The following is a 25,307-nucleotide window of genomic DNA, read 5'->3' on the forward strand; positions in this document are numbered from 1 at the left end:
AGGATTCAGGAGTGGCTTTAGCTGGGTAGTTTTCACCTAGGAACTCTCACACTGTTGCAGTCAAAGATGTTGCTTGGGTTGTAGTCATCAGGAGGCTTGGGTGAGACTGGAGGTTGTGCTGCTGAGATGGCTCATACACAGGGCTTTTGGCCCCCTGGGCCTCACCACTTGGGCCTCTCATTGGGGCTCCCTGAGTGTCTTTACATTGTGGCAGCTGGCTTCCTTTGAGGGAGAGCAAGGTGGAGGCTACAGTGTCTTTGTCACCTAGGCACACTCCATGGTTTCTGTCACATTTTAGATGTGAGTTATTGTATGCAATCCATACTCAAAGGGAAGGGAATTAAGCTCCCTCTCTTGAAGAAAAGTGAATCAAAGAATTTGTACATACTTTTCATTATGGGCACTAACATGGGATTCTTTGTTATAAAATAACAAATGGGGATTTGTTTTCAGTTAGAGCTGTCTAGTGATTAAAGCCAGCTTTCTACGGTGAACAGCTAGAAAAGTTGAATAAAAGTAAAGAGTACCTGTATAAACAAGGCACTGGGGAACTACCACCTAGTCATGAATTAGTGGGCCAAGGTACAGAGATGAATCTCAGGAAAATATACCCAATGTTTGGGACCACATGTCCCCTAGTGTTATTTGTAGAGGGGTAGCTAGTTTAAAGGACACTTCTGATAACTTTGAAGCCAGGGAGATGGGCCTTGGTGAACACTCAGCACTGGGTTGGAACCCCAGCAGGTTGTACCCTACTAGTAACTATGAACCAGAAATACATAGTTCTTCAGAGGGACTATAACTCAGCTTCAAAATTTATTCCCTGAATTGGATTGAAATGATAGTGGGGTTATTTCTGACATGCATCTAGAAGAAACGAAGATAGGAATTCTCTGGAATAAAGTAATATCATTTTAGGCTTCAGATTATTTCTACGCACAATTTTATACATACTTGTTATTTTGTAAATAAGAGTGCACAATCCGAAATAACACAAATGAAAACTACTGGATAATAAACACTACATAATAGAATACAATAATACAATATAGCCACAGGGACTACAGATATTTCAGTTACCAGACACCCTTAAAGAATATATCCTTATAAGTGATAGACCATTTCTAAAAATGGCCATAATTATTCTCTTCCCTGCATTTGTGGACCTTTGCAATGTGACTTTGAAGCTCCTTTCATCAAGATGTGGAATCTGTTTTGCCACCCACTTGAATCTAGACTAGCCTTTTGAATTACTTTGACAAGTTGTACCATTTCCAAGCCTTGTCTTCAAAAGGACTTGATTAGTCTGCTCTCTTGGAAATGTGTTGCAGCCACAGGAAAAAGCCCAGTCTATTAGAGGACAAAAAATTACATGGAGGATAGCCAAGGCATTCTAAGCCTATAGCCAGCTGCTCCTAAACACGTGATAGAATCTGGCATAGATTGGACATCAACCCCAACCTCCCAACCTGGCAGCTCTCCACAGAGCCATGAGCAAGCCCAACCAAGATGTGAAAAATCCCTCACCTACCTGAGTCTAGCCCATTGCTAATGGGCAGAATTATAAGCTTAAATAGATAGCCATTGTTTTAAGCTACTAAGTTTTAAAGGTAATTTACTGCACAACAAAAGCTAACTGATTCAGATGTGCTATATTCAGGGGGACAAAGGACAAGATTGAGGATTTCAATATAGAACTGAAAATACTTTAAAAATGGAAATCCCACTAATGAAAAAAAAGAAATTTAATTTAATAACTCAGTTAATAGTTTCTATAACATATTAGACAAATAGTTGAAGTGAGAATTAGGTTAGGAAAAAAGAAAAGTAGGTCAGAAGAAACTATGGAATGAAACACAGAGAAAGAAAAGATAGAAAACCTGAGAGAAGGTGAGAGAGAGGGAGAGTGAGACCATCTATAGATGTAACAAAGCTTTAACAAAAAGAAGGGAGAGAAATCGAGCAGAAAAATTTTTTGGAAACAAAATGGCTGAAGTATTCTTTAAATGATGAAAAACATCAAGCCATAAATTCAGTAAACCCTTTCAAACCTCAAACAGGAAAAGTAAAAAGACATCAGTATATCAGAGAAAAAAATAAAGCTAAAATCTATAAAGCATCCAGAGAAAAAAGAATTTACCTCAAGAGTACAACAATTAATTGACATCTGATTCTTAACAGAAGCCATCAAATAATTCTACAAACTTTGGGTTCTAAAAAGCCTTCAGGAATAAATGGGAAATAAATATATATTTACTCAAAAACTAAGATAATTTGTTACTTAAAAGATTCATTTATAGTAAAGAAAATACTAAAGAGTGTTCTCTAGGAAGAAGGAAAGTGATTTTAGATGAAAGGTCAGAGATGTAGGAGAAGTAAAGATGAAAATGTATATATCAATTGGTATTGACTATATAAAACAAGAATAGTGGTATTTTACAGGTCCAATAAAAAATATATGACAATAGTAGCATAAAGAAATTAGGCACTTACTATTCTATATACCTTGTAGGTTGGAAAGAGGGTAAAATGTACTATATTGGGGGTCCCCATTACTACCTCTCCCCAGCCTGTTATTCACTTGGAAAACTCACATGACTCAGTATATGGCTGTACTCATGGCTTCAATTTCTGACAACACAATGATACAAAGCAAAATCAACAAAGGGAAAAGCCACATATGGTGCTATCTAGAGAGGACCAGGCATAGGCTTCCAAGAGTCCTTTCCCATTGGAGTCACACAAGACAAGGTGTGCTTATTTCCTCCAGTAATGAGTTATGACAATACGTATGGAATGTTGTATGCCAAGAAAGCTCATTAGAGAACCAATATCAATATTTTTATTGGGGCCTGGTCACATAGGACCCACTTGCCTAGTACATACTAAAGTTCCAGACACTGAGAAGGAAAGCAGCTGTTTGGTATAAACCACATTGTTCTTACAAGTTTTGGTACAGTGAGCCACTCTGGGATTGGTGAAAACTCTTCAAAATCCAGGTTTCTAGACTCTAGCTGGGGGCCAACTTTGTTAGCAGGTCTTTTTGTAAGGAGAGTAGTCCCGATCCTGCTATGTTAACTCTCCTTTTACACATAAACCGGCTGATACCAGACTTTGATAATAAGTAAAGGATGCATGTTGTCATCTTTAGGGTAATTACTAAAAGAACAATTTTTAAGAGAATACACAAAATGAGGTTGGAACCTTACCTTATGCATATACAAAAACTAATTCAAAATGGATCAAAGACCTAAACATAAGAGCTAAAACTATAAAACTCTTAGAAGAAAACAGAGGAAAAGCTTCACAACACTGGATTTGGCAATGATTTCTTGGACACAAAAAGATAAATTAGACTTCATCAAAATTAAAATTGTGTATCAAAGGATACCGTCAATAGAGGCAGTGCACAGAATGAAAGTACTTGAAAATCATTTATCTGATAAGGGTCACTATCCAAAAATATATAAAGAATATCTATAACTCAACAACAATTAAAAAACACCATAAATTTTAAGTGGGCAAAACACCAAAAAACCCCAAACAGAAAATGACAAATGTTGATGAGGATGGGGAGAAATTGGAAGTGTTGTAAATTGCTGGTGGATATAGTGCAGCCACTGTAGAAGATGGTATGGCAGTTCCTCAAAACATTAAACATAGAATTACCATATGATCCAGCAATTCCACTTCTGAGTAACTGGAAGAACTGAAAGCAGGGACACAAATGGATAATTTGTACACCCATGCTCAAAGTAGCATTATTTATAAGAACTAAAAAGGTAGCAGCAACCCAAAGATCCATCAGTGGAGTAATAGAAAAAATGAGATCTAGGCATACAATGGAATATTATTCATTCTTGAATGAAATTCTGACCCATGGTACAACATGGATGAACCTTGAAGATAAGATTAGTGAAATAAGCCAGTCGCTAAAGAACCAGTACTGTATGATACCACTTACACAACATACCTACAGTAGTAGTCAGATTCATAAAGACAGAAAGTGGAATGATGGTTGTTAGGGGCTGGTGGAGGGGGAGAATGGTGTAACTGTTTAATGGTAAGAGTTTCTGTTTAGGAAGATGAGAAAGTTCTGGATGGGGATGATTACAGAACAATGTGAATATACTTAGTGTCATAGAACTGTACACTTAAAAATGGTAGATCTTATGTATATTTTAACCACAGTGTTTAAAAGCTTATGATTCCAATGCTAATATAGAGGGTATGGATTAATAAAAAGTTTTTTTTTAACCTACAAAAGTAGGTTGTAAAGGAGAGTAAAAAGAACACATAAAATAGGCAGGACAAATATTTAGTAAGATGAGGAAAACCCAGTTATGTCAATAATTAAATATTACTGTGAATGAACAAAATATTCCTATGAAAGACTCAGATTGTCATATTGGGTTTTTAAAAACCAATTATATAGAATCTCTAGAAACACATCCTAAAAACATCAGGATATTAAAAGATAAAAGGATGGAAAAAGAGCCACATTATATTAACATTAGAGTAAATGCTAGAGCAGTAAAAATTACTGAAGAAAAAATATTTAATTTACCAAGAATAAATAACAATTTGAAATTTGTATGCGTCTAATAAAACACCTTAAGATATAAAATGGAAATATTTCCAGAACTGTTAGGAGAAATTGGCAAGTTTATAATTATAATGAGAGATTATACTGCTGGTAGAAGCAGCAAAAAAAAAAAAAAATCAGTAGTGGTATTAATGATATGAACAGTCCAAATAAGCAGTTTGACTTATTGGACATTATGTAGAGTAAGACACATCACAACTGCAAAGTCTCTTCAGGTCATTTGAAATATTTGCAAAACTTGGCCATATGCTAGGCCATAAAATAAATCTCAGTAAAAACTACAAGGTTGAGAAGAGTGTGTTCTCTGGTTACAATCCAAATAACCTACAAATCAGCAATGGAAAGATAAATAGGAAATCTCCATGTTGGAAATAAATGTCTAAATAACCAGGGACTAGGAGAAGAAATCATATAATGAAAACTAGAACATAGGTTTTAGTTAAAGGATGATAATGAAAATCCTCCACATCAAAACCTGAGGGATGCTGGTAGAGCTTTGTAAACAGAAATGGATAGCCTTGAATTCCTATGTCATAACAATGATACAAAATTAATGAGCAGAGTATATAACTCAAGAAGTTAGAAGAAAAAAACAAAAGTAATAACCCAGAGGAAGTATAAGAGGTATGAAAACTACTGAAATAACAAACAGTAAGGATCAATAAATTTGATTCTGGAAGAGAAAAAATAAAGTTGATAGACCCCTGATGAGACTGATAAAGCAAAAAAGTGAAGATACCAGCAAGGTAATATTTTTCACAAAGGAAATATCACAAATCTTAGTCATTACAAAGATGAGAGGACATTGTCAATGACTTTAATGTATTCAAGTTCTTTATTAAATCTTCCTAGGAAGATTCAACTTAACAAAAACAGACACTAGAAAGTATAGAAAATCTTACTAATCTTGTATTTATTAAAGAAATTGTATCATAAATAAAACTCTTCCCACAAAATAAAATCCAGGCTCAGATGGCTATATTAATGAATTCCCCAAACATTTAAGGAAGAAGGAATATCAGTCTGAAGTTTTCCAGAGAAATCAGTATAGTCATGATACCAAAACCAGACCATGAAAAAATTCTTTTAGAAATATCAGCAGACTGGGGTGCCTGGGTGGCTCAGTGGGTTAAAGGTCATGATCCCAGGGTCCTGAGATCGAGCACCGCTTCGGGCTCTCTGCTCAGCGGGGAGCCTGCTTTCCTCCTCTCTCTCTCTCTGCCTGCCTTTCTGCCTACTTGTGATCTCTGTCTGTCAAATAAATAAATAAAATCTTTAAAAAAAAAAAAGAAAAGAAATATCAGCAGACTGAATCCCACAGTTTGTAAAAAGAATAATACTTTATGGCCAAACTTACTATTTCAAGAATGAAAGATTCATTTAAATTTGAAAGTCAATATAATTTACCCTATGTAGAGAACAATGGAGAAAAAAATCACCTTATTATTTCAGTAGATACAGAAGTAGATAAAATTTACCACCCATACATGGTAAAATTCTGAACAAGCAAGAAATAAAATGTCAAATCTTTTCTTCATGAGAAATCTCAGGGTCTTTTTATTTTATATCACACTAACAAGTTAATGTGCCATAATTTCATTAATGCTGTCAAAAGGCATGAGCCTCCTGGGACAGAGATAAAAGAGTTTGTTCCCACAGCGATAGCAGTAGCCAGAATATTATTTTCTTGCCTTGTTCCTCAAGCCTCAGTGCTCCTAGGGCAACCCAGTGAGAGCCAACTGACAACCACATATCCAGCAGGGTACATTACAGGAAGAGCCCCATGCTTAGGAAACCCAAATATTTTATTACAAGGCTGCAGGCAGATCCACCAGACCTTTGTCATAAAGGGAGACATCTGTATTATACTCGATATATTTGTCTTTAAAGTAATCGTAGGTGTTCATTAATAAACCGGTTTGTGAGTCTAACTGTATCATACCAGCCATGGTGCTTCCCAGTGAAGAAAGTAGACTTCATATGTCACTTAAGTGATTTCTGTTCCAGACATTGCCACATTTTTACCATGATGACAATCTGGTTTTCTCTGTGGAAATAGTCAAAACAGTCCTCTATATGTATAATATCTAGTGGCCTATTTCTATTTTGACATAGTAGTAGAGTTTAGTGATATGCTTAGTCAAGGGATAGAATTTAATGTGAGTATTTTTGATATTCGTAATATGAAAAATGAGTTTAATGATAATGACTGGTTTTGTAGTAGAGTGTACTGATAAATAACTACAGTAGTACCCTCCCCATCTTCAGGGGATAACTTCCAAGATTCCCAGTGGGTGCCTGAAACCAACAGATTGTACCAGACCTTACATATATACTGTGGTTTTCCTATACATGCAAATCTGTGATAATGCTTAATCTTCAAATTAGGCACAGTAAGAAAGTAACAACAGTAACTAATAAAACAATTATAACCATGTAGTATAATAAAGGTCATGTGAATGTGGTGTTTCTCTCAAAATACACTGTCCCTAGCTTTCTCATGATGGCGTGAGATGGTAAAATGCTCCCGTGGCGAGATGAGTGATGTAGGAGGTGACATAGCATTAGACTCCCACTGACCTTGTGACAGTACTTCAGGAGCGCCCTCTGCTCCTGCTCCTGGACCCCAGCCGACTGCAGGCGGAAGGAAGAGTGCAGAAAACGGGGGAATTCTGTATATACTTCTGTGGAATATTGGATTTAAATCAATATGTTCTGTGGTTGATTTCTCCCTTCTTTTCTTTATCTGTATAGAATTTCCTTGGAAAGCATGAGTTCCCTCCTACAGAGAATGTTCTACAACACTTAGGAAAAAATTGTGGCAATAGCAAGATGCCGTGATTAAATAGGCTTAATAAGCGGATTTAGCTGTGTATACTGTACTTTATAGCCTTCCCTTCACATCTAGCAGCTGTTGTTTCTACAGTATTACCATCTTCTCTATATTAAAAATAAAAAAATAATTTTAATGTTTATAAACTTTATATTTCAAACTTGTTACTTAAAGACTTCAAGCTGCATATTTTGGATTAGAAAAAAATGGTTGTGTCTACTTTTAAAAATTTTGTTAAGTTGGTTTTTAAAAATAGTGACCAAGACCAGGTTTATTGTTTCAGAGTCCATTAAGTGATTTCCATCCATGAAAAATATAATTTACCTAAAGTTCTTAGTTCCAGTTTTCAGTAATCTTAAGACTTTTTGGACCACGGGATAACAGATAAACTGAATGGGAATTCACAGATACATAACATTTTGGAATGTGTATATTTTTAAGCTTCCTAGACAGTTATATTGAAGCTCTGATACATTTAATGTATTTTTGACTTCAGTGTGTGTGTGTGTATATATATATATACACTTTACAGTATAAAACATTAAGCTGTATTTTCCCTAAGAAGAGTAAATCCACATGTGCTTTGGTAAAACACTAGTCACCATATTGTTTGTTTTGTTTTTTTAGTAAGTTCTGTTAGATTAGATTAAATTGTAAATTGCAATAATTTTCAAAGCCTAATTTTATATCCTATTAATTTCTTTAATGGATTACTTTTTAAAAGCTTCTTCTTTAACTTCTTTAAAGTTTAAAATTACAGTTTTGCTAATATTAAGATGAACATTTAAATATGCATTTTCTTCAAATGTTTAAAATGTTTAGAGCATTCAATAGTTGGTATCATTTGATTAAAAGTTAGTCAACATTTATATTTGATGTATTTGTATTTAATAAAGGCAGAATCTGTAGTACAAGTTTAAATTTAATACTTTCTGCAGGTTTAATGGCATTTTCCAGGTGTGAATGAGCCTACGAGTGTTTATGTGGAATACACATGGATGGGAAGGAAGGCTAACTATCCAACTCCTGGATTTCAAAATTTTCATCCTTTAAGGGATTTTTGATTATTAATTTGTCTCCAGATATTACCAGATCCACCCCAGATATTCTACCAGGAATTGGGTCAGGGTGGGAAAAAAATTCTTTTTTTTAAGGATTCTTAAGTGAAACTTGAGAATTCTTGCTTTTTGGCCATACATCAAATCCAAGGATTGTGGAAATGTTTTCCCATGTGTTAAATTATGTAGTTATTTATATGAAAAGAGTGCTCATTCAGAGTTAACATTGAGTAAAGTTGAAACATGGACTAAACATTATTTTCTTTTTTTTTAATATTTTATTTATTTATTTGTTAGAGAGAGAGAGAGCAGGAGCACAGGCAGATAGAGTGGTAGGCAGAGGCAGCGGGAGAAGCAGGCTCCCCGCTGAGCAAGGAGCCCGATGCGGGATTCGATCCCAGGACGCTGGGATCATGACCTGAGCGGAAGGCAGCCGCTTAACCAACTGAGCCACCCAGGCGTCCCTAAACATTATTTTCAGCATGCTAGCAACAATAAGAAGCATACTGCTAGTCATTGGGTTCCAAAAGGCTTTGATGAAGTGAAATCCCCTTTTAGAATACAAACAGACCAAGTTACTGCATTCAATTTGGGGAAAATATACAAAGGATCATTTGACATTATAGTCTCGGGTTTCTTAAAGATGTCTTAGTCAAAAACTAAAGGTAAAGCTCAGATAACTTTAGTAGATCAAAAAGTTAATACCAGTAAATTGAGTACTGATATGAAGCTTCCCAAGTTAAATATAACAACTGGAGTAATTGGTGAATCTCTTGGAATTCAAGTAAAAAATCAATACTTAGCTTACTCTAAAATCTTTAATTTGACATTAGTTAATTATATAAAACTCTGGTAGAATTCTAAAGTCTGATCAAATTATCCAAGTTTCCAAATATCTTAAATTAGCAAAGTTTTAGATAATTTTAGCAGAACATGTTATTGCTCAGAATCACTTTTTTTTTCATACTGTATTATTGGGACAATGAACAACATTTTAGCTATATCAACTCAAATATACAAGTAATTATGTTTAGAGAACACCAGAGATCTGGAATGTTGTTGATACCCTTAAGACTATCACTAAAAAGTGGGACCAAAGTTCTCAGTTGGTTCTGCCTGATACCAATGTCAATTCTGGTCCAAGGAGATAATGTGTGTAACTGAGCAACCCAGTATAATCAGTAGTCTCTTTTCAAAGGAAAAGTTCTCCAGCCAGTGTTCTGTGTGTATTAACTTCACTGCTTTTTCACTATTATCATTGTTAATTATCACGTATTTACCTCCACATAAAATGTTCAGTAAATATTAGCTCTTCTGGTCAGCGGAGTAATGACCGCCAGCCCATCCTGTCCTCATCTCCCCAATCCAAGCATGTGGATGTGTCACTTGGCAAAGGCAGTTAAGTTGCAGAAGTAAATAAGATTGCTAAACAGCTGACCTGGAAGATGACCCTGGCTTAGCTGGGTGGGCAAAAGAGAAAGCCAGAGAAATAGCATTTCTAGAAGCATCTCTACCTGTTGTTGCTGGCTGTGAAGATGGAAGAAGGGAGCCAGGAGCCAAGGAGTGAGGGTTGCCTCTGAAAGTTGGAAAAGGCAAGGAAACAGATTGTTCCCTAGAGTCACTAGAAGGAACATGGCCCTGCTGACATCTTGATTTTAGCCTAGTGAGACCTGTGTCTGACTTCTGATCTCCAGAAGTGTAAGATAATGAATTTGTATTGTTTAAATCACCAAGTCTGCAGTAATGTGTTACATGAGCGTTAGGAAATGAATGCAGACGATGGAAGTTTACAGGTTCTGTGTATCTTTACCTGAATTTTGACTCTCGGGGGAAACAGTTCTGTGTGAGCTATGAGTGCTGTGGAACCCCTCAATTGCTACTATTTATATAGAACTTATATCTTAATAACTGCATGATAATTAGGGCTGATAGTCTCCTGATCAGAGAATATCATGATATGTATTATGGGCATGATTGCTATAAATCACTGCTTTTATTGCCAGGAAGTAGAAAGCCTGGTAGCACACTGTTTAAGAATGTAGGCTCTGAAGCTAGGTTCCCTGGGTTCAAATTCCCATTCCAACTTCCTTAGCTGTTTAGCCTTGGACAAGTTAGATAACTTCCCTGTGCCTCAGTTGTCTGGTGTGTAAAATGGAGGCAAGTATCTTCCCTTATCATTATGGCATAAAGTAGAACACAGTATTTGTTCTAATAAAACAGCCTTCAGTCAGAGTGTGCTGCTGATGGTGGTACTGTCAGCTAGTGGAGTTCAATAATGCCTCTCTTTGTGTAGTAACTTTGTTGTATCTTCCTGCTGTTCTATTTTGATTTTACTTTATTTTTTTCTCTTCTATGACTGTCTGTAACCTGACTCAATATTCCTTAGAACAAAGCAGACCATAATAGCATATTAGTTAGAGGCTAATTGAGGACAAATTATAAAAACACAACCCTAACAAAAGCTGAAGAAAAAAAAGGAAAATCAGCTTATAGTTGACAACTCCAGAAATGAATTCAGGTGTGGCTGGATCAAGAGGCTTCTGTCTTCATCTCTCTATGTCTATCACACACACAATCCTGAAATAATTAGGAATGGTTACAGTGTTCACCAAGAACTTCTGGGAATTGGATACTTGGTATAGAGCTGTTTAACTTCTATTTATCAACACTTAGACTTACAAAGCAGTTGCAGAAATAGCACAGAGTTCACAATTTATAGAACCATAGCAAAGTAATCAAAACCAGGACATTAACATTGGCACAGTACTGCTGCCGCAAACCTTACTCGGATTGCACCAGTTGCGCCCCTGATGTTCTTTTTTTGTTCAAGACCCAATCAATCCAGTATGTCATGCATTTAGTTACTGTTTTCTGTACCCCTTCTAGCCTAGGTCAGTTCCTAAGTATTTTCTTGTCTTTCATACTTTCATGCTTTTGATGAGCATTGCTTGACTACTTGGTAGAATGCCTCTTAATTATAGTTGATCAGCTGTTTTCTCCTGACTAGACTGAGGTTATGCATTTTTTGGAGAGTGCCACAGGAGTGCTGTATCATCAGTACCTCCCAGCTGGGGGTACGTGATAGGTCTCTTACAGGTCATGCCCTTCAGTTGGTTATGGTGGCCTCTACTGGGTTTCAGCATAGAGTTACAATTTTTCCTTTACAATTGAGAGAGCTCTTTGTCAGTATGAAAACACCTGTTTCTCTTTTTTTTTTTTTTTTTTTACAGATTTTATTTATTTCTTTGACAGAGAGAAATCACAAGTAGATGGAGAGGCAGGCAGAGAGAGAGAGAGAGAGAGAGAGGGAAGCAGGTTCCCTGCCGAGCAGAGAGCCCGATGCGGGACTCGATCCCAGGACCCTGAGATCATGACCTGAGCTGAAGGCAGCGGCTTAACCCACTGAGCCACCCAGACACCTGTTTCTCTTAAAATGTTTTGCTCACTGCTTTTGGCATCCATTAGCAGATCTTGCCTGAAGGAATTATTCTTGTGGTATTTGTTTGATGATGATTTTGTGTCTTTCCTTTCTCCCACATTTATTACTTAGTATTTGCCTGTGAGGAAAAGCTGTCCTTCCCCCGCCCCCATTTATTTATTCAATTGTGGAGGTCAGTGTGGACTTGCTGATGTGTATTTGGCCTATGAGTTATAATACAGTACTATCATTTCTTATTTTGTTACTCAGATTGTTTCTTAAGGGATTAGAAGTCATCAGCCTTTAGAGATTAGGAGCTGCTTTAGGTTGGGTTCTGTGTCTCTGTGAAAATCATCATCCTTTCTCAAGTGCTCACTTTCTGCCACCACTATTTGACTATTTTAGGCTCATCTTACTGGCCCTGTCCTGGAATCAACTACTTCAACAAACTTCATTTTCCTTTTTTTTTTTAATGTTTTATTTATTTATTTGACAGAGATCACAAGTAGGCAGAGAGACAGGCAGAGAGAGAGGGGAAGCAGGCGCCCTGCTGAGCAGAGAGCCCGACTCAGGGCTTAATCCCAGGACCCCAAGATCATGACCCGAGCCGAAGGCAGAGGCCTAACCCACTGAGCCACCCAGGTGCCCCAAACTCCATTTTCCTTTATCAGAGAATGCTGTCTAGGAGCCAAGCTCCAGTCAGCAGGGGTGCTCCCTGCTGTTGGAGTTGGTTTTGGGCCCTCTCTGCACACAGACTCCCCTCGACTTCCTCAGTCTGGTAGAAACCTGAAGTGACCACAGTTCTTGGTGTCTTTAGCCTCACAGCGTGCAGTCAGGATAGCAACAGCTTTCTGAATGTGCTCAGGTGTTTCCTATTCCTGACCACCCCCGCCCCCCGCATACTGCGCCCCCCGCGCAGTATGGTTGTGTTACACATATGTAACAGCCTCACAAGAGGGGAGAGGGCTTCTAGGGTCATGTGTGTGCAATCTTATCTCTTGCTTTTCTGCAGTAGCTCCGGATAGGTTGACTTCTCTTACTATTTTATATAGTGTTGAGATACTTTAAAAATTATTATTTCTTGGATTTTTATATCTTGGATGTTAAGATTTAATCTGAGGGCCTGTGCCAACCCCTGTCTCCTGCCCCCCCCCCCCCAGTTCTTCTCAAGCCCCCTGTGCTCACTGAGGTGGGCTGGCTGCAGGGGGGTGAGGGACATCACACTCAGGCATTTGGTGACTTTGCTCTTAGTTTCTGTGCAGCTCCCAGATTCTCCCAGTGACGCCGACAATACAGTTTTGTGTAGGATTTAATTTTCCCTTGTTTATGTTTGCTTTTGGAGAGGGCATTTGGGGAAATCAAACTATGCAAGCCCTTCTCAGCCACTTGCAAGTCCCAAGTATTTGGGTTTTACCAGCAAGACACCCTTGAGGGGTTTGAAAAACTGAAGTTTGATGAAGCCAAGTGCTCCTGTGATGCTGTTCACGGAACAGAACGGAGTCATTACTGCTCATACACGTCTCTGGAACCCCCCATTCATCGATGCTGACTAAATCTTTACCTCTAACTCATGGGCCTAGTGGTGAGGATGCCAGCAAAATCTTCCCCTTTGTGTCAGAAAATTATTGAAAAATTGTACAGAATCCTTCCAGTTTTCCTCTCCCAGTCCTTAATGCTGTTGCTGCATCTGTGTCTAGTCGGTGCTGTCTCCCAGAAGAATGCTTCTGTTGTTTGAATCCTTTCCTCTGTATCGAAGGCACTTTTGTCTGGCTGCTTATAAGATTCTTTATGACTGGTTTTGAGCAACTGGATTGTGATGGGCCTTGCTGTATTTTCTTCTTCATGATTCTAGTGCTTAAGGTTTATCTGTATTCTTGAATTCGTAGGTTTGTAGAGCAACATCTACACAGTAGTTTCCATATTGCTGTCTGACCGGACTCCCAGTCACATGTGGGTTAGGCCATGTGAGGTTGTCTTACAGTTCCCTAGGGCTTTGTTCTTTTATTTTTCTTCTCAGGTCTTTGTTCTGGGATGTAGTAGTTACTGGGAAATCATTTGGCTTGGTCAGTTCTTGCTTTTAATCTCTGTTAGGTGGCCCCAGGGCAGCCTGTGTCATTTTTCTGACTACAAAGGCAATACCCTGCTAATTATTTCATCAGATGTTCTGCCTGTCTCTAGGTTTTTCCCCTAAGATTGGAGGAAAGTGGAGCCATTCCAGGCCCTGTGTGAGTTCTTGGGGATTGTGCCAATCTGTTCCTTTCTGGTGGTCCTTTTCTCTGCCTTAGGCAATGTCCTTCCATGTGAACACCAGTCAGTATTAGAGTCCCAGGCTCCTGTTGGGGGCTGGGGGGGTGGGTGCTGCAGACCTTCCCTGTGCAACATTCCTCCCCTGTACTCCCAAGCCCTGCCTTTCTAGCTGCCTTGGCCAGGCCTTCCCTGGACTCCCAGCATTCTCCTCGACTCCACGAGACTCTGGGCACTGTTTGGGTTCCCAGCTCCCTGTGATCTAGACGTTACAGGCAGCAAGCAGTCAGGCTACCTCACTAACGTCCCTGCCACCCGGGGTTGCGGTCCTGCCCTGCCTGTGGTCCAGTGTGACAGCTGTGGCTTCATCGGTCTTGTCCAGTGTTTTCATATAAGTGGGGATGGTAAATCCGGTTCCTGTTACTTCAGCGTGGCTGGAAGCAGAGGTCTTCTTATGTTAAATTTGAATTTTTAGTAATGTTCAGCAGTTCTTGACCCCTCAAGGTTGTGTTTCTAACCTAGCTGCACACACAGCCAAGCATCTGGCCATTTTCTCAACTCTTCCATTGTGCACTTTCATGTCCATCTAGCTGGAGGTGCCTGGGAGTAGGATGGTTTTCCGTGCTCCCTACTAGAAGTCCACATGCTTCTGACAGAATCTAGCCATGGCAGAGTCACCGCCTCTTGTGTGCCATGGCTGTGGGGCAAGCGTGGAGATTGCTTGTGTTCCCACCCATGCAGAAGAGGGAACCTGTTGTAATTATTGGACATCTCTTGCCCAGACTCCCTAATGCAGACATGGAGACCCCAGGGTGTCTGCGGCACACCCACATACACACAACACACACACACACACACACACACACACACACACACTAGTACTCTCAAGAGAATTGTGAACCTACACAGCTCATGAGCTTGAGAAGTACAGCTTGTTTTTTTAGGTGTATGTGTCTGTTAGGGGGTATGTGTAGGCACATGGAGAGAGGAAGTGACAAATGGCCCCCCTTACCCTGACCTTGCGTCCGGTTGCTGTTGAGTTTCAGAGAAAATATTGCCAAAAAATGTTTCCTGCTCCGCCTCCTGATGAGAGTACAGGAGTCCCAAAGGGCCTGATGAGGAGAGGTCACAGAGAGGTTCACAAGCCAAGAGTGGGAAGTGCTGTGCCATCTATGAGCGTAGGGCAAGTCTGATAGCCCAGTGATGCATGCCCTTGGCCCTCCTGGTGGCTGATGTACCCTAGCTCAGGGCTCACAGTGGAGCTGGCCCAGGGCTCCGGTCCTCACCGTTCCCTTCCCGCTGGCCTGCAGTCCCTCTCCTGCACTCCCGCCGGCCAGCCCTCAAAATTCCCTGCACTACACTCGGGCCTGGTGTCCCGCATCCTGTATGTTCAGTTCCTGTATCTTGGCTTTTGGGTTGTTATCGAGAGTTTTAATTTGCCCATTAGATTACAAACCCGAGGGCAGGACCTGCAATGTTTACCTAGCACAGTCTTGCTCACAGTAGGGGCTCTGTTGTCTACTAAATGAGTAAAGTGGGGGAAGACAGGCCGCCCAGTAAGGTGTACTTTCTTAAGGTTCAGGAAGAGGGGCTAATTAAGTCAAGAGAGCGTGTGCCCTGCCCCGCCATCTGATGCGGACCCCTCACTCCTAGGACCATTTGGGGTCCCCGGTTGTAGGCATGCTGGCCCTGAGCGCCTCCCAGCCTGTATTCAGAAGAAAATGACCACCATCCACCATCAGCTGCCTCCTGTTCTCTGAGCAGACAGCAGGTGGCTCTGCTCCCTTTCATTTAGCTAGGAGCCAGTCCTTCACTGCGGACCTGGGCCAGCCACTGTGCTAAGTGCATGGAGCCAGTGTGGCCATTGCCCTCCAAGTAGGGATTCCCCCGCTCCCGCCTTGGGTGAGCATAAGTTAATTTCTCAGAGTTTTCCTTGAAATAGGATGTTACAGGAAGGAACCTCTGGTGAGATCCAGCCACCAGGAGAGCTTTCTTATGCCTCTCACTCATGCCTCTGCACCGGGAAACCTCCTTCCCCTGGGCTCTCCTATGCATCCCTAGGAGCCCTTCTCTGATCATTCTATAAGAAGTATGCCCAGGCTTCTCGTCCCCTCCCCCTGTGAGTTCTCCAGGCCCGCAAAAGCCCAGAGTGACCGCCTTCCAAGGCAAGTCTAATGCTGTCCTCTTTCTGCTGGAGTTGGGAGTCTGGTGAGCTCCGGGGGCAGGTTCTCCAGCCTCCTCTGTCTCTCGTCAGCCATCCTAGGCAGCAATCAACGGGGGCACCTTTCAGTCCTACCAGGACTTCCAGGGCCTTTGGGTATCCCTGACATTACCCTCCTCCCCTGCGCCCACGCCATTGCTTATCCTGAATTTATTCTAGTTCCTCATTGTGTGCCCTCTTCTGATTAGTAGGAGTCTCCCCAGGTTCCCGGGGCTGGTTTTGTCCCCGCGGGTGCCCCAGTGCCGGCACCTTGGGGAAGAGAGATGTAGTCTTGGCCTTTCCGCAAAGCAGACCCCCCGGGGGCAGAAGCGAGAGGAAGAGCTTGGTGCCCCTGTTGAGACTGCCATGCCCTGTCTAGGAGATCCTACCTAACTTAAACACTCGCCTTTAGGCAAACATTTCGGAAGCAACCCCGGCAGCGGTCGCGGCGCAGACTCTCCCTAGCCCCACCACTCGAAGCCCGAGCGCGCGTCCCCCAGGAAGGGTCCCGGCGACCCCGAGATCGCTCCTCGCCGCGCGCGCTGCTCGTTGTGGGGTCGCCTCGTCTCGCGCGTCCGGCCTGCAGGTGCCGCCCCGCCCGGTCCCGGCGACCTGCCCGCCGCCCCCACCCCACCGCGGAGCCGCTGTGGGCAGGGCCAGGCGCGCGCCGCCGCTTCCCTCCGCGCCCGCTCCCGCCCCCGGCGCCGCGGCGGGCTCAGTGCTTGCGGGCGACCCGGCTCGGAGGCGCGCCATGGCCCGAAGCCTGCTTGGCCTCCCACGGCGCGGCCTCTGGCTGCTCCTAGGTGAGTAGGGCTCGGGTCCCTCGGGGGAGAAGGGTCTCGGAAGGGGGGCCCGGGGGGGCGCGGGAGTGCGCGGAGACACGGGCATCTTTCCCGCGCCCGTCCGGGAACGCGCTGCCCCGCACCTGTGCTCCCGGCCCCGCGCCGCGGCCGCCGCGGGTGCAGGCGTCCTGGGGCTCTCGCGTGGCGTTGGAGTCACCCCGCAGCCGTACCACCGGGACTCGGATTTTCGGCCCACGGGTCCAGAAATCAAAGCTGAGAAGACGACTGCCATGTGCCGCAGTGGCTGACTTGCAAACAAACCTCCCTAGGATGCCCTTTGCAAACGTGAGACTAGCCTTCGCCCTCGTTTCCACAGTTTTTTTTTGTTGTTGTTGTTTGTTTGTGAACTTGGCCTTCTGGCTAAAAGAAGTTCAAAGAGGGACTCTTGGTGAGGAGACAGAATATACTCTGCTTTCTGTTTTCAGAGAGTTTATAACTGAAACCCAGGGGCAACAGGACCGTGCACCAGACTTAGCATAATTTACCCTGAAATTATCCTCACGGCTTTCCTGAGGCAAAGCTAAGAAGACTTTCTAAACTCTTTTAGCCACTGATTCATCTCCTGTATGCAGTTACTTTAAAAAAAAAAAAAAATAGGGCACTTAAATGGCAGAATCCAACTGCCACTGGTACTTGTGGGCTTTCCCTGGAACAGGTGATGTGGGTCAGGAACACCTGCACAGGTGCCCCAAGTGCTGGTACTGGTGGAGGGCTGAGGGCTGTGCTGGCTTCCTAGCGGGGTGGCAGCTGGGGGCGTGTGGCTCCTCAGGAGAGATGGCCCAGGGCACCTGGAGGAGCGGGGCTTAGGACCACCAAGCAACCCTTTGGTGGCCAGGAGCCAAGGAGTCCCTCTGCATAAAACCCTTAGCCCCCACCAGCCTGAAGTGTGATCAGAAGACTGATCTTGCCCCTTAAACTCTTTTGGCTGAAGTTACCTGTAAAGCAAAATCTTGCAGTAGTATTCTCTCCTTTTGTGTTAAGATCCCTTTGGCTTGACATGGAATTTACTGTTTTAATCTCCTAAGAAATGAACATTTTTCTGCTAACAGAGCAGGAAGCTGGGTTGTGTCACTTTTTTTTTTTTTTTTAACATAACTGACTAAAGAAATGCTCGTTACTGGATTCCAGAAACTGCACCTTCTAAAGACTGTGTAAATAAAAACTCAGGCAGGAGTGCCTATAAAGACCTCCCTTGTTTACTGTGAAAATAACACACGTAATGGTGGAAGTCCAGAGTCCCATAATCTTAACATTAGTCTGAGCGCTCTGGCTAATGTTATAGCTTTATTTTTCCAAATAAACACAACTCTGTGAGGTTATCAGTAAATTCATGTCATCAGAGCCCAGCGGTAATTAGTAGAATCATGGAGCACACACTGTTTTCTTCCCGAGTTGTAGCAGAAGCCAGATCTCCTTGGCGATGCAGACTTAGCTTCCCAAAATAGCAATGTGGAATTTCTTTCTTTCTTTTTTTTTTTTTTTTTTTATGTGCTGGTCCATTGGCTCAAGAACTTCTCTGTAACAGTCTTACAATCAAGCTATTGTAAACCTGTGCTTTGTGCATACTCTTATGTTTACAGAAGACCCTGACAGTACCACGTACATCTTACAAATTTCATATATGGCCACTGAAATGTTTTCATCCATCAGCAAAGAAGGACGTTTGCAGAACACCCAGGGTTATTCTGTGATGGCCGGGTCCGTTGTCAATTCTGTCTGGCGCACACCTCTGCTCAGGAGCGCTGGCTGACGCTGTCCTGGGAGCCGGGTGTGCCGGCTGCACAGGCACGTGCAAGAATGAGGACATTCTTGCAAGGCGGTTGTATTTGTTGAAATAAGGGACTCCGTATCGGCTCAAGTATAACTGGGATGGGCTGGGGTGTCGCAGGAAATGCAGCATATGTGATCAGATCGTCGTGCTGGTTTGAATCTGGAGGCAGTTCTCACCCTGGAATCTAAAGCTGAAGGATTCTTATTTGTCAATTACGTCCTGTGTGTTTGTTTACTGTTCCCTGTGCATTTAACCGCAGGGAGAAGTTTCTGAATTTTTGTGTCCCTTCCATAGGCGCTTGCCCATCAGTACAGGTCCAGCCAGTCCCAGGCCAGAGCTGTTGAGTGGCACTTATGTCCACATTGGAAGTGGTCGTGAGCAATTCTCCAAGGAAATGTGTTAGGTGGGACCCTTCCAGCAAAGAGCTGCTCTGTTCCTCCTGATTTTTTTCTCCCAGAATCAATCAGTTTCATGGCTTCTCATTAGTTGAAATTTGGGTCTGGCAGAGTGTGTGAAGAGATTCCAGGTCGTAGTATGAATTCTACTGAAAACGCGGCACCCCCAAGCATGGAACCCCCCGGCTTGGCTGCCAGCGTCCCCTGCCAGTGGGGGCGGAGCCTGCCCTTCCTGGGGGTGCCCCCTGGCAAGGTGAGCTGTCCTCCCTGTGGGCCCCAACTCAGGCCTGTGCACAGGCTTGCCTGAGGGAGGGCAGGGAACCCTGGGGTTAAACCGTCTGTTTGCTGGAGCCAAGGGAAAACCTGTCTCATCACATCCCTCGTGGGAGCCACGGGCGGGGTTGGGGCGACCAGGACAAGACAGAGACAGAGCTCTCCAGACACCTTTGAGCCAGATGGAGCTCCACCCTGTGACCCCCACCACCTTTACAGGACAGCGGGTGGCAGGCAGTTCTGGGGGCCTGGAAACCTGCCCCAGGACCTCTTGTCCAGTGGGATGCAGGGAAGCTGTCCGGAGAGGCAGTGCTGAGCTGAGAGGAGCGAGCAGGGGTGGGGAGAAGGGGAGAGGGGCAGCAGGCAGAGGCGGCCGTGGTGGCTTCACCTGCGCCAGTCCCTGTGTTGGCCGGCCTCTGCCCACGGCGTCCCCCGGGACCGGGGGGAGACAAAGCTGCTGTGGCCTCTTCACCAGTCTTCCCGCCCTCCCTGACAGGGTGACCTCTCGGGCAAGTCCTGTTTCTGGAGAGCTCCCTTGTTCTTAGCGAGGAGGGTTATGTCAACAGGGCAGCAACAGGAGGGCTCCCAACCTAAACAAGGCCTCGTTCACGTTCACATAATGAAGTTACTGTTGTCCATGGAAGATTTTTTTTTTCCCCTGAGATTGGTTTATCTTAGTATTTTCTTTGACGTGGAAGGACCTGACTCTCATCATCCCTGGAAGCCCGGGCTGTGAGCAGGGGGTCCCCAGAGGCATGCCGGCCAGGACTCCGCCGGGGTCCGGGGTATCAGGCGCCCCTGGTCTGAACCCCACAGCCAGGTCTGGCTTCCTTTGTTCCTCAAAGGGGACTGCCAGCCTCAGGAAGCCTTCCCTGGCCATCCGTGCCCCCCATCCCTGGGATGGGTGACCCTCCTCCCACTGGGTCACTCACAGGAGCTGGAGCTGGGGTACAGTGAACCTGGCCAGCGCCCACCCGTGCTCTCCCGGGCTTTGCACCCCAGGCCCACGAGGGTCACCAGCAAGGAGTCTCCTGAGCCACACATGCCCGGGAGGGCAAAAGGCAGCAGCTGACCCAAGCAATTGGGTACTGATGACTCTGCCATAGGGTCACATACTCTGGCCAGTTATCAACACAAATAAAAGCAAAACCCTATGTCAGGGGGTAAGAGGTCCAGGAAGCAGAATCGCTCAGGCAGAAACCTGGTAACACCAATACCCAAGGCTGGCTTTCTCTTTGCGTGTTTATTTCTTCTAGAAGACTCTGTGGGTCTGTTTGTGAGAGGAAAGATGGCTGCTGGCTGGGTAGATGGAAAGATCAGGGAGCTTTGGGGGAAAGCACTAAACTATTTCTCCTGGAAACTTCTATCTGTCCTACACACAAGTGGGACATGTAAGGTCATGACTGGGAGGGGTTTCTAGTAGGTGGACACCAGGGACATTGGTCAATAGCCCACTGCTGGAGGCTGCCCTCTTCAGCCTGGGACGACCCCTCGGCCCCACAAGAACGCCCAGCACGAATGTCCATGGACCCCCGACCAGTTTAGGAAGAGCACTCCAGTTCCCCAGGATGGTTATGGAAAGGCCCCAAATCTTGGAATTTTCTGGAAGCCTTTATGGCTGAAGCTTGCAGAGAAGAGGGCTTAGAGCAAGGCTGGTGTTGAAGGAGGACCCGGTCAGTCCTGTGGGCTAAGGTAAGATGTTCAGATTTTACCCCAGGGCAGTGGGCAACCCTGGGCCGTGCACTGCCTCCAGTTGGAGGCAGGGGACCAGGGAGTGCTGGTAGGATAGAGGTGAGGGCGAGGCTTGAGACAGCAGGAGTGAGGGGCCCCAGAGAGTCCCCAAGATGAGGGATGCACTGTGGGGGTGGGGGTGAGCCACGGGGATGCAGGAAGGCGTTGGAGGGTAGGGAACTGGAGCTCCACAGCCAGCTCCCCAGGAAAGCACGTGGTCCCCAGTTGAATTCAAATGTTGGATAAACAACAAATTGCTTTGGTGTAAATATGTCGTGGGCAGTACTTACATACTTGTTTATCTGACGCTCACGCGGGACTGGACGTCCTGTGTTTGCTAAACCCGGCAGCCCGCACCCCAGCAGTCGCATTGGGTTAGGTGTCCCCTTGGACACTCAGGGGACAAGGGCAGGCAGGTGTCCACGCGAGCCCAGGGCACAGCCGAAAGCTCTGGCCAGGAGACACATCTGGGGTAGCCTCAGAGTCGGGAAGGTGTGAGAGCCACAGACAGATGCAGATGCAGAAGGGGTGCAGGCTGGGGATCAGAAGCCAAGGTGATGGGTGGATAGAGACAGGGCTGCTGGGTGCCACATGGGCACTTTGACAGGGCCCATGTCCATGGGCTGGTGGGGAGGGTGGCCGAGGTGGGGTGCTGTGTGGGTGTGACCAGCTAGCTCCCCCTGGAAGGGGTGCAAAGGTCAGCCGGAGCACCTATCCTCCTCAGGCTTCCCTGTGTGCCCTGGTGTTAAATATGCAGACTTCTGGTTCATCTGACGATGCGTCTGCGCCCGCAAAGTACCTGTCGCCATTTGAAGAGCAGTTGCCCTGATTTACCGCCAGATGGGATTAACACCAGGACCACCTGGTTACCAAGCAGCAGTCAGTGCCTCTACCCTCTGGCAGGAACTCGTTTCTCCTGCAGAGGCCTAGCAGTCACTACAGAGGGAAGACTTTGGGGACCCTGAGTGGCTCAGTCGGTCTAGCGTCCAATTCTTGATCACAGCTCAGCTGTTGATCTCAGGGTTGTGAGTTCAGGCCCTGTGTTGGGCTCCACATCAGGCATGGAGCCCACTTGGAAAAAAAACACCAACAGATGGGTTACTTGCCACAATTTATTTCTACCCAGCCGCTGCTGGGGTATGAAGAAGATCTGTTTTGTGCATTTGAGGTGTGGCTGGCTGTGTCCGTGAACGTGTTCCTCCACTCTGTGTCCCAGCAACACTGCCTTCTGGCTTTGTTTTCATTCGCCCTCCACCCCCCTCCCCGCCCCCCAACCTTGACTTCTGCAGCAGATCCATAGCTCATCTCAGGAAGGCTGTTCTGGTCACCTCCTCCCAGTTGGGACCATTCATTTTGTTTTCTGCTCCCACTGGGCCGGAGACCCTGCTGCTGGGGTGGGTGGGGTGGGTGACAGCAGCTGCCTCCCTTTGCCCCCTGCTGACGGCAGCCATGCCTCCAACCTTCGTTCTCTCTGCTTTGGACCAGATGCTTCTTACTTAATTCTGTCTCTGCCAGGTGGGAGGGGAGGAGGGAGTGAGGATGAGCCTTCTTCCCATGCACGAGGTCCGTTTTTATGATGGGAAGGAAGAATCCTTGAACAGTGGCCTGTGTGCAGCCCCTTGGCGACTGGCGGCATGGGGACACAGGTGGGCTAGGGACATAGGTGGAGAGGTCTGCGTCAGGAGTCTCCCTGCGTTTCTGGGACAAATGGAGTCTCCTGGGGCCTGGGAGTCTGAGAACCGCTGCTCATTTTGAGTTGTGCTTGTGATCATGGAGTCAGGAGCCTTCGGCGCATTCCAGGATAGGGCCTGGGTTCTCGTCCCCAAAGACACGCGTGAACCTCCGTTCTGGGTTGGGGCGGTTCGCTCGGTGCCAGTGAGAGGTCCCCCAGGAGCCGAGGGGTCTTCGTGTCCACCTGCAGAGGCGTCTGGGTGGGACACTTTCTGGCTGTGAAGATAATGGGGGGCGGGCATCTTTCATGGGTTTCCTATTTCTTAGAGCGGTAAGGTTGTTTCACATTTTCTGTGAACTTGTCCATTTTATCTAACATAATTATAGAGATAATTATCTTATTGTCCTAACTGTCCTTCATGGACATTCGCCCTTTTCAGCCCAGCGCTATGGATAGGTGACTTTGTGTTCGTTGGTCCAAGAGGATGACTGCGTAGCTCTGTTAGGCATCCTCAAGCCCCACCCCAAAGAACCAGATCTTTTTCCTTGGGTGCCAGATGTGTTCGCTTTCGTTCTTCCTGCGTAGCCATGAAATTAGTCCTGTCACTCCTCTGCTTGGCCTCTGGGCTGTCTCCTGGGATTTTCTGTCCTTTGGCCATCAGTAATATTTTCTAGAGTTTCTGTGTTTGTGGTTTTAATTTCCTCTCTACCATATGAATTATTTGGAAGCAAGTTTTTTAAAATCCCAGCAGCTCAGGCTCTTTGGATTTTCCCCGGGGATCGCTGCTTCTATTGTGTTGAGCTCGGGGAGTGGGTCACAGACCACCCCTGTGTGCATCAGGGTTCCTTCTTGACCTTACAAGATTTTCCTTCTGTAAATGGCCCAGAAGCCCAGAAGAAGAGCAGGAGGTCTTGGGTGTCCCCTCCAGTCTTCACAGTGAACTCTGTTACCGAGGTGTCCCTGTTGACTGCAGTCTCCCTGCGCTGTCTGGGGCCAAGAGCTGTGGGGAATCTCTGGGGACCCGGGAGGGCTCCCTGGTGGAGAGGCTGTGCTCTCTGGGCCGGTGAAGACCATGGGGTACTCCTGCACCCAGCCCGGCAGGCCACGTCCTCCACAGCCCCCTCCTTTCTCCTTCCATTTCACTGTTGTATTTTTAATTGTGCTAAAATATATATAACATAAAACGTATCCTCCCTGCCGTCTGGGGCCTGGAGGCCATTCACATCGCTGTAAATGCACCACGGCCATCATCTCCAGAACTTTCCCATCTCCCCGGCCTGTAACTCCCACCAGACTCCCACCCTGGTAAACCTTGGTGCCTCCAGCCCCAACTCCCACCCTTCCACTCTCTGTCTGTGAAGTGGCTGCGAAAGGTACTTGAGGTGAGTAGAACCCGGCAGGATCTGTGTCTTTGTGACTGCAAGATTCGTCCCCATGTAGCATGTGATGGTGGTCCTTCCCATCTGAGGCTGGACCATTTCATTCTTCCGTTCAGGTGTTGCTGGCCGTCAGGTTGCTCGCACTCCCGGCCGCTGTGACTAATGCCATGCAGGGCCCAGGTGCGCACGTCCCTGTTGCAGACTGGGTCACAGGGTCGCTCTGTTCACGGTTTCTGGCCACGACTGCATTCCCACCAGCAACGCGCGGGGGCTCTCGGCACCCTCCCTTGATGCTCGTTCTTGTCCGGGTCCTGACGGTGGCCATCCCAACACGTTTGAGGTGCCCATCGGTGCTTCGCAGGTGGAACCTGACTTTGTGGGGGATGCCAGTGTGGTGTCTCACTCCCTCCGAACATTGTTCTGCGTCACTTAGCGTTTTAGCTTGATCGAGCATCCCATTTTCTCATGGATTCGGGGGACATGGGAACGGTGCCCCATGTGCAGCACAGAACAGAGCGGCACTTCAAGGAGGGGAGGGGCAGAGGGGAACAGGTTCTTTTTTTTTTTTAATTTTTTATATTTTATAAACATATATTTTTATCCCCAGGGGTACAGGTCTGTGAATCACCGGGTTTACACACTTCACAGCACTCACCAAAGCACATACCCTCCCCAATGAGGGAACAGGTTCTTTAGGCCACGGCAGGGGTGTGTCAGGAGGGTCCCAGGCAAATCTGCCTGATGAAGGCTCCACCGGCGTGAGCTGCTGTTTGAACAGGAAATGAAAGGGTCCATGGGCCTGCAAGGGAACTTCCTCTTTCCCTTGATTGGCTGCTCCGAGTGGGGTCGGGAGCAGGAATTCCTCCTGCGGGGGATAGGGAGCGT

At 45.3% G+C, this 25,307-nt stretch overlaps 1 protein-coding gene across 1 annotated transcript in view; it reads left to right on the forward strand.

Moving 5' to 3' along the window:
- Positions 1-17,037: 17,037 nt before the first annotated feature.
- RAMP1 (receptor activity modifying protein 1) overlaps positions 17,038-25,307 on the forward strand; it is a 42,933-nt gene continuing 34,663 nt past the window's right edge. Inside the window, exon 1 of the mRNA XM_059392729.1 lies at positions 17,038-17,162. Within this exon, the coding sequence (XP_059248712.1) occupies positions 17,111-17,162 (52 nt within the window). The 5' untranslated portion in view covers positions 17,038-17,110. The remainder of the gene's footprint in view (positions 17,163-25,307) is intronic.

The sequence above is a fragment of the Mustela nigripes genome, chromosome 3, assembly GCF_022355385.1.
Source record: "Mustela nigripes isolate SB6536 chromosome 3, MUSNIG.SB6536, whole genome shotgun sequence".
NCBI classification, from domain to species: Eukaryota; Metazoa; Chordata; class Mammalia; order Carnivora; family Mustelidae; genus Mustela; species Mustela nigripes.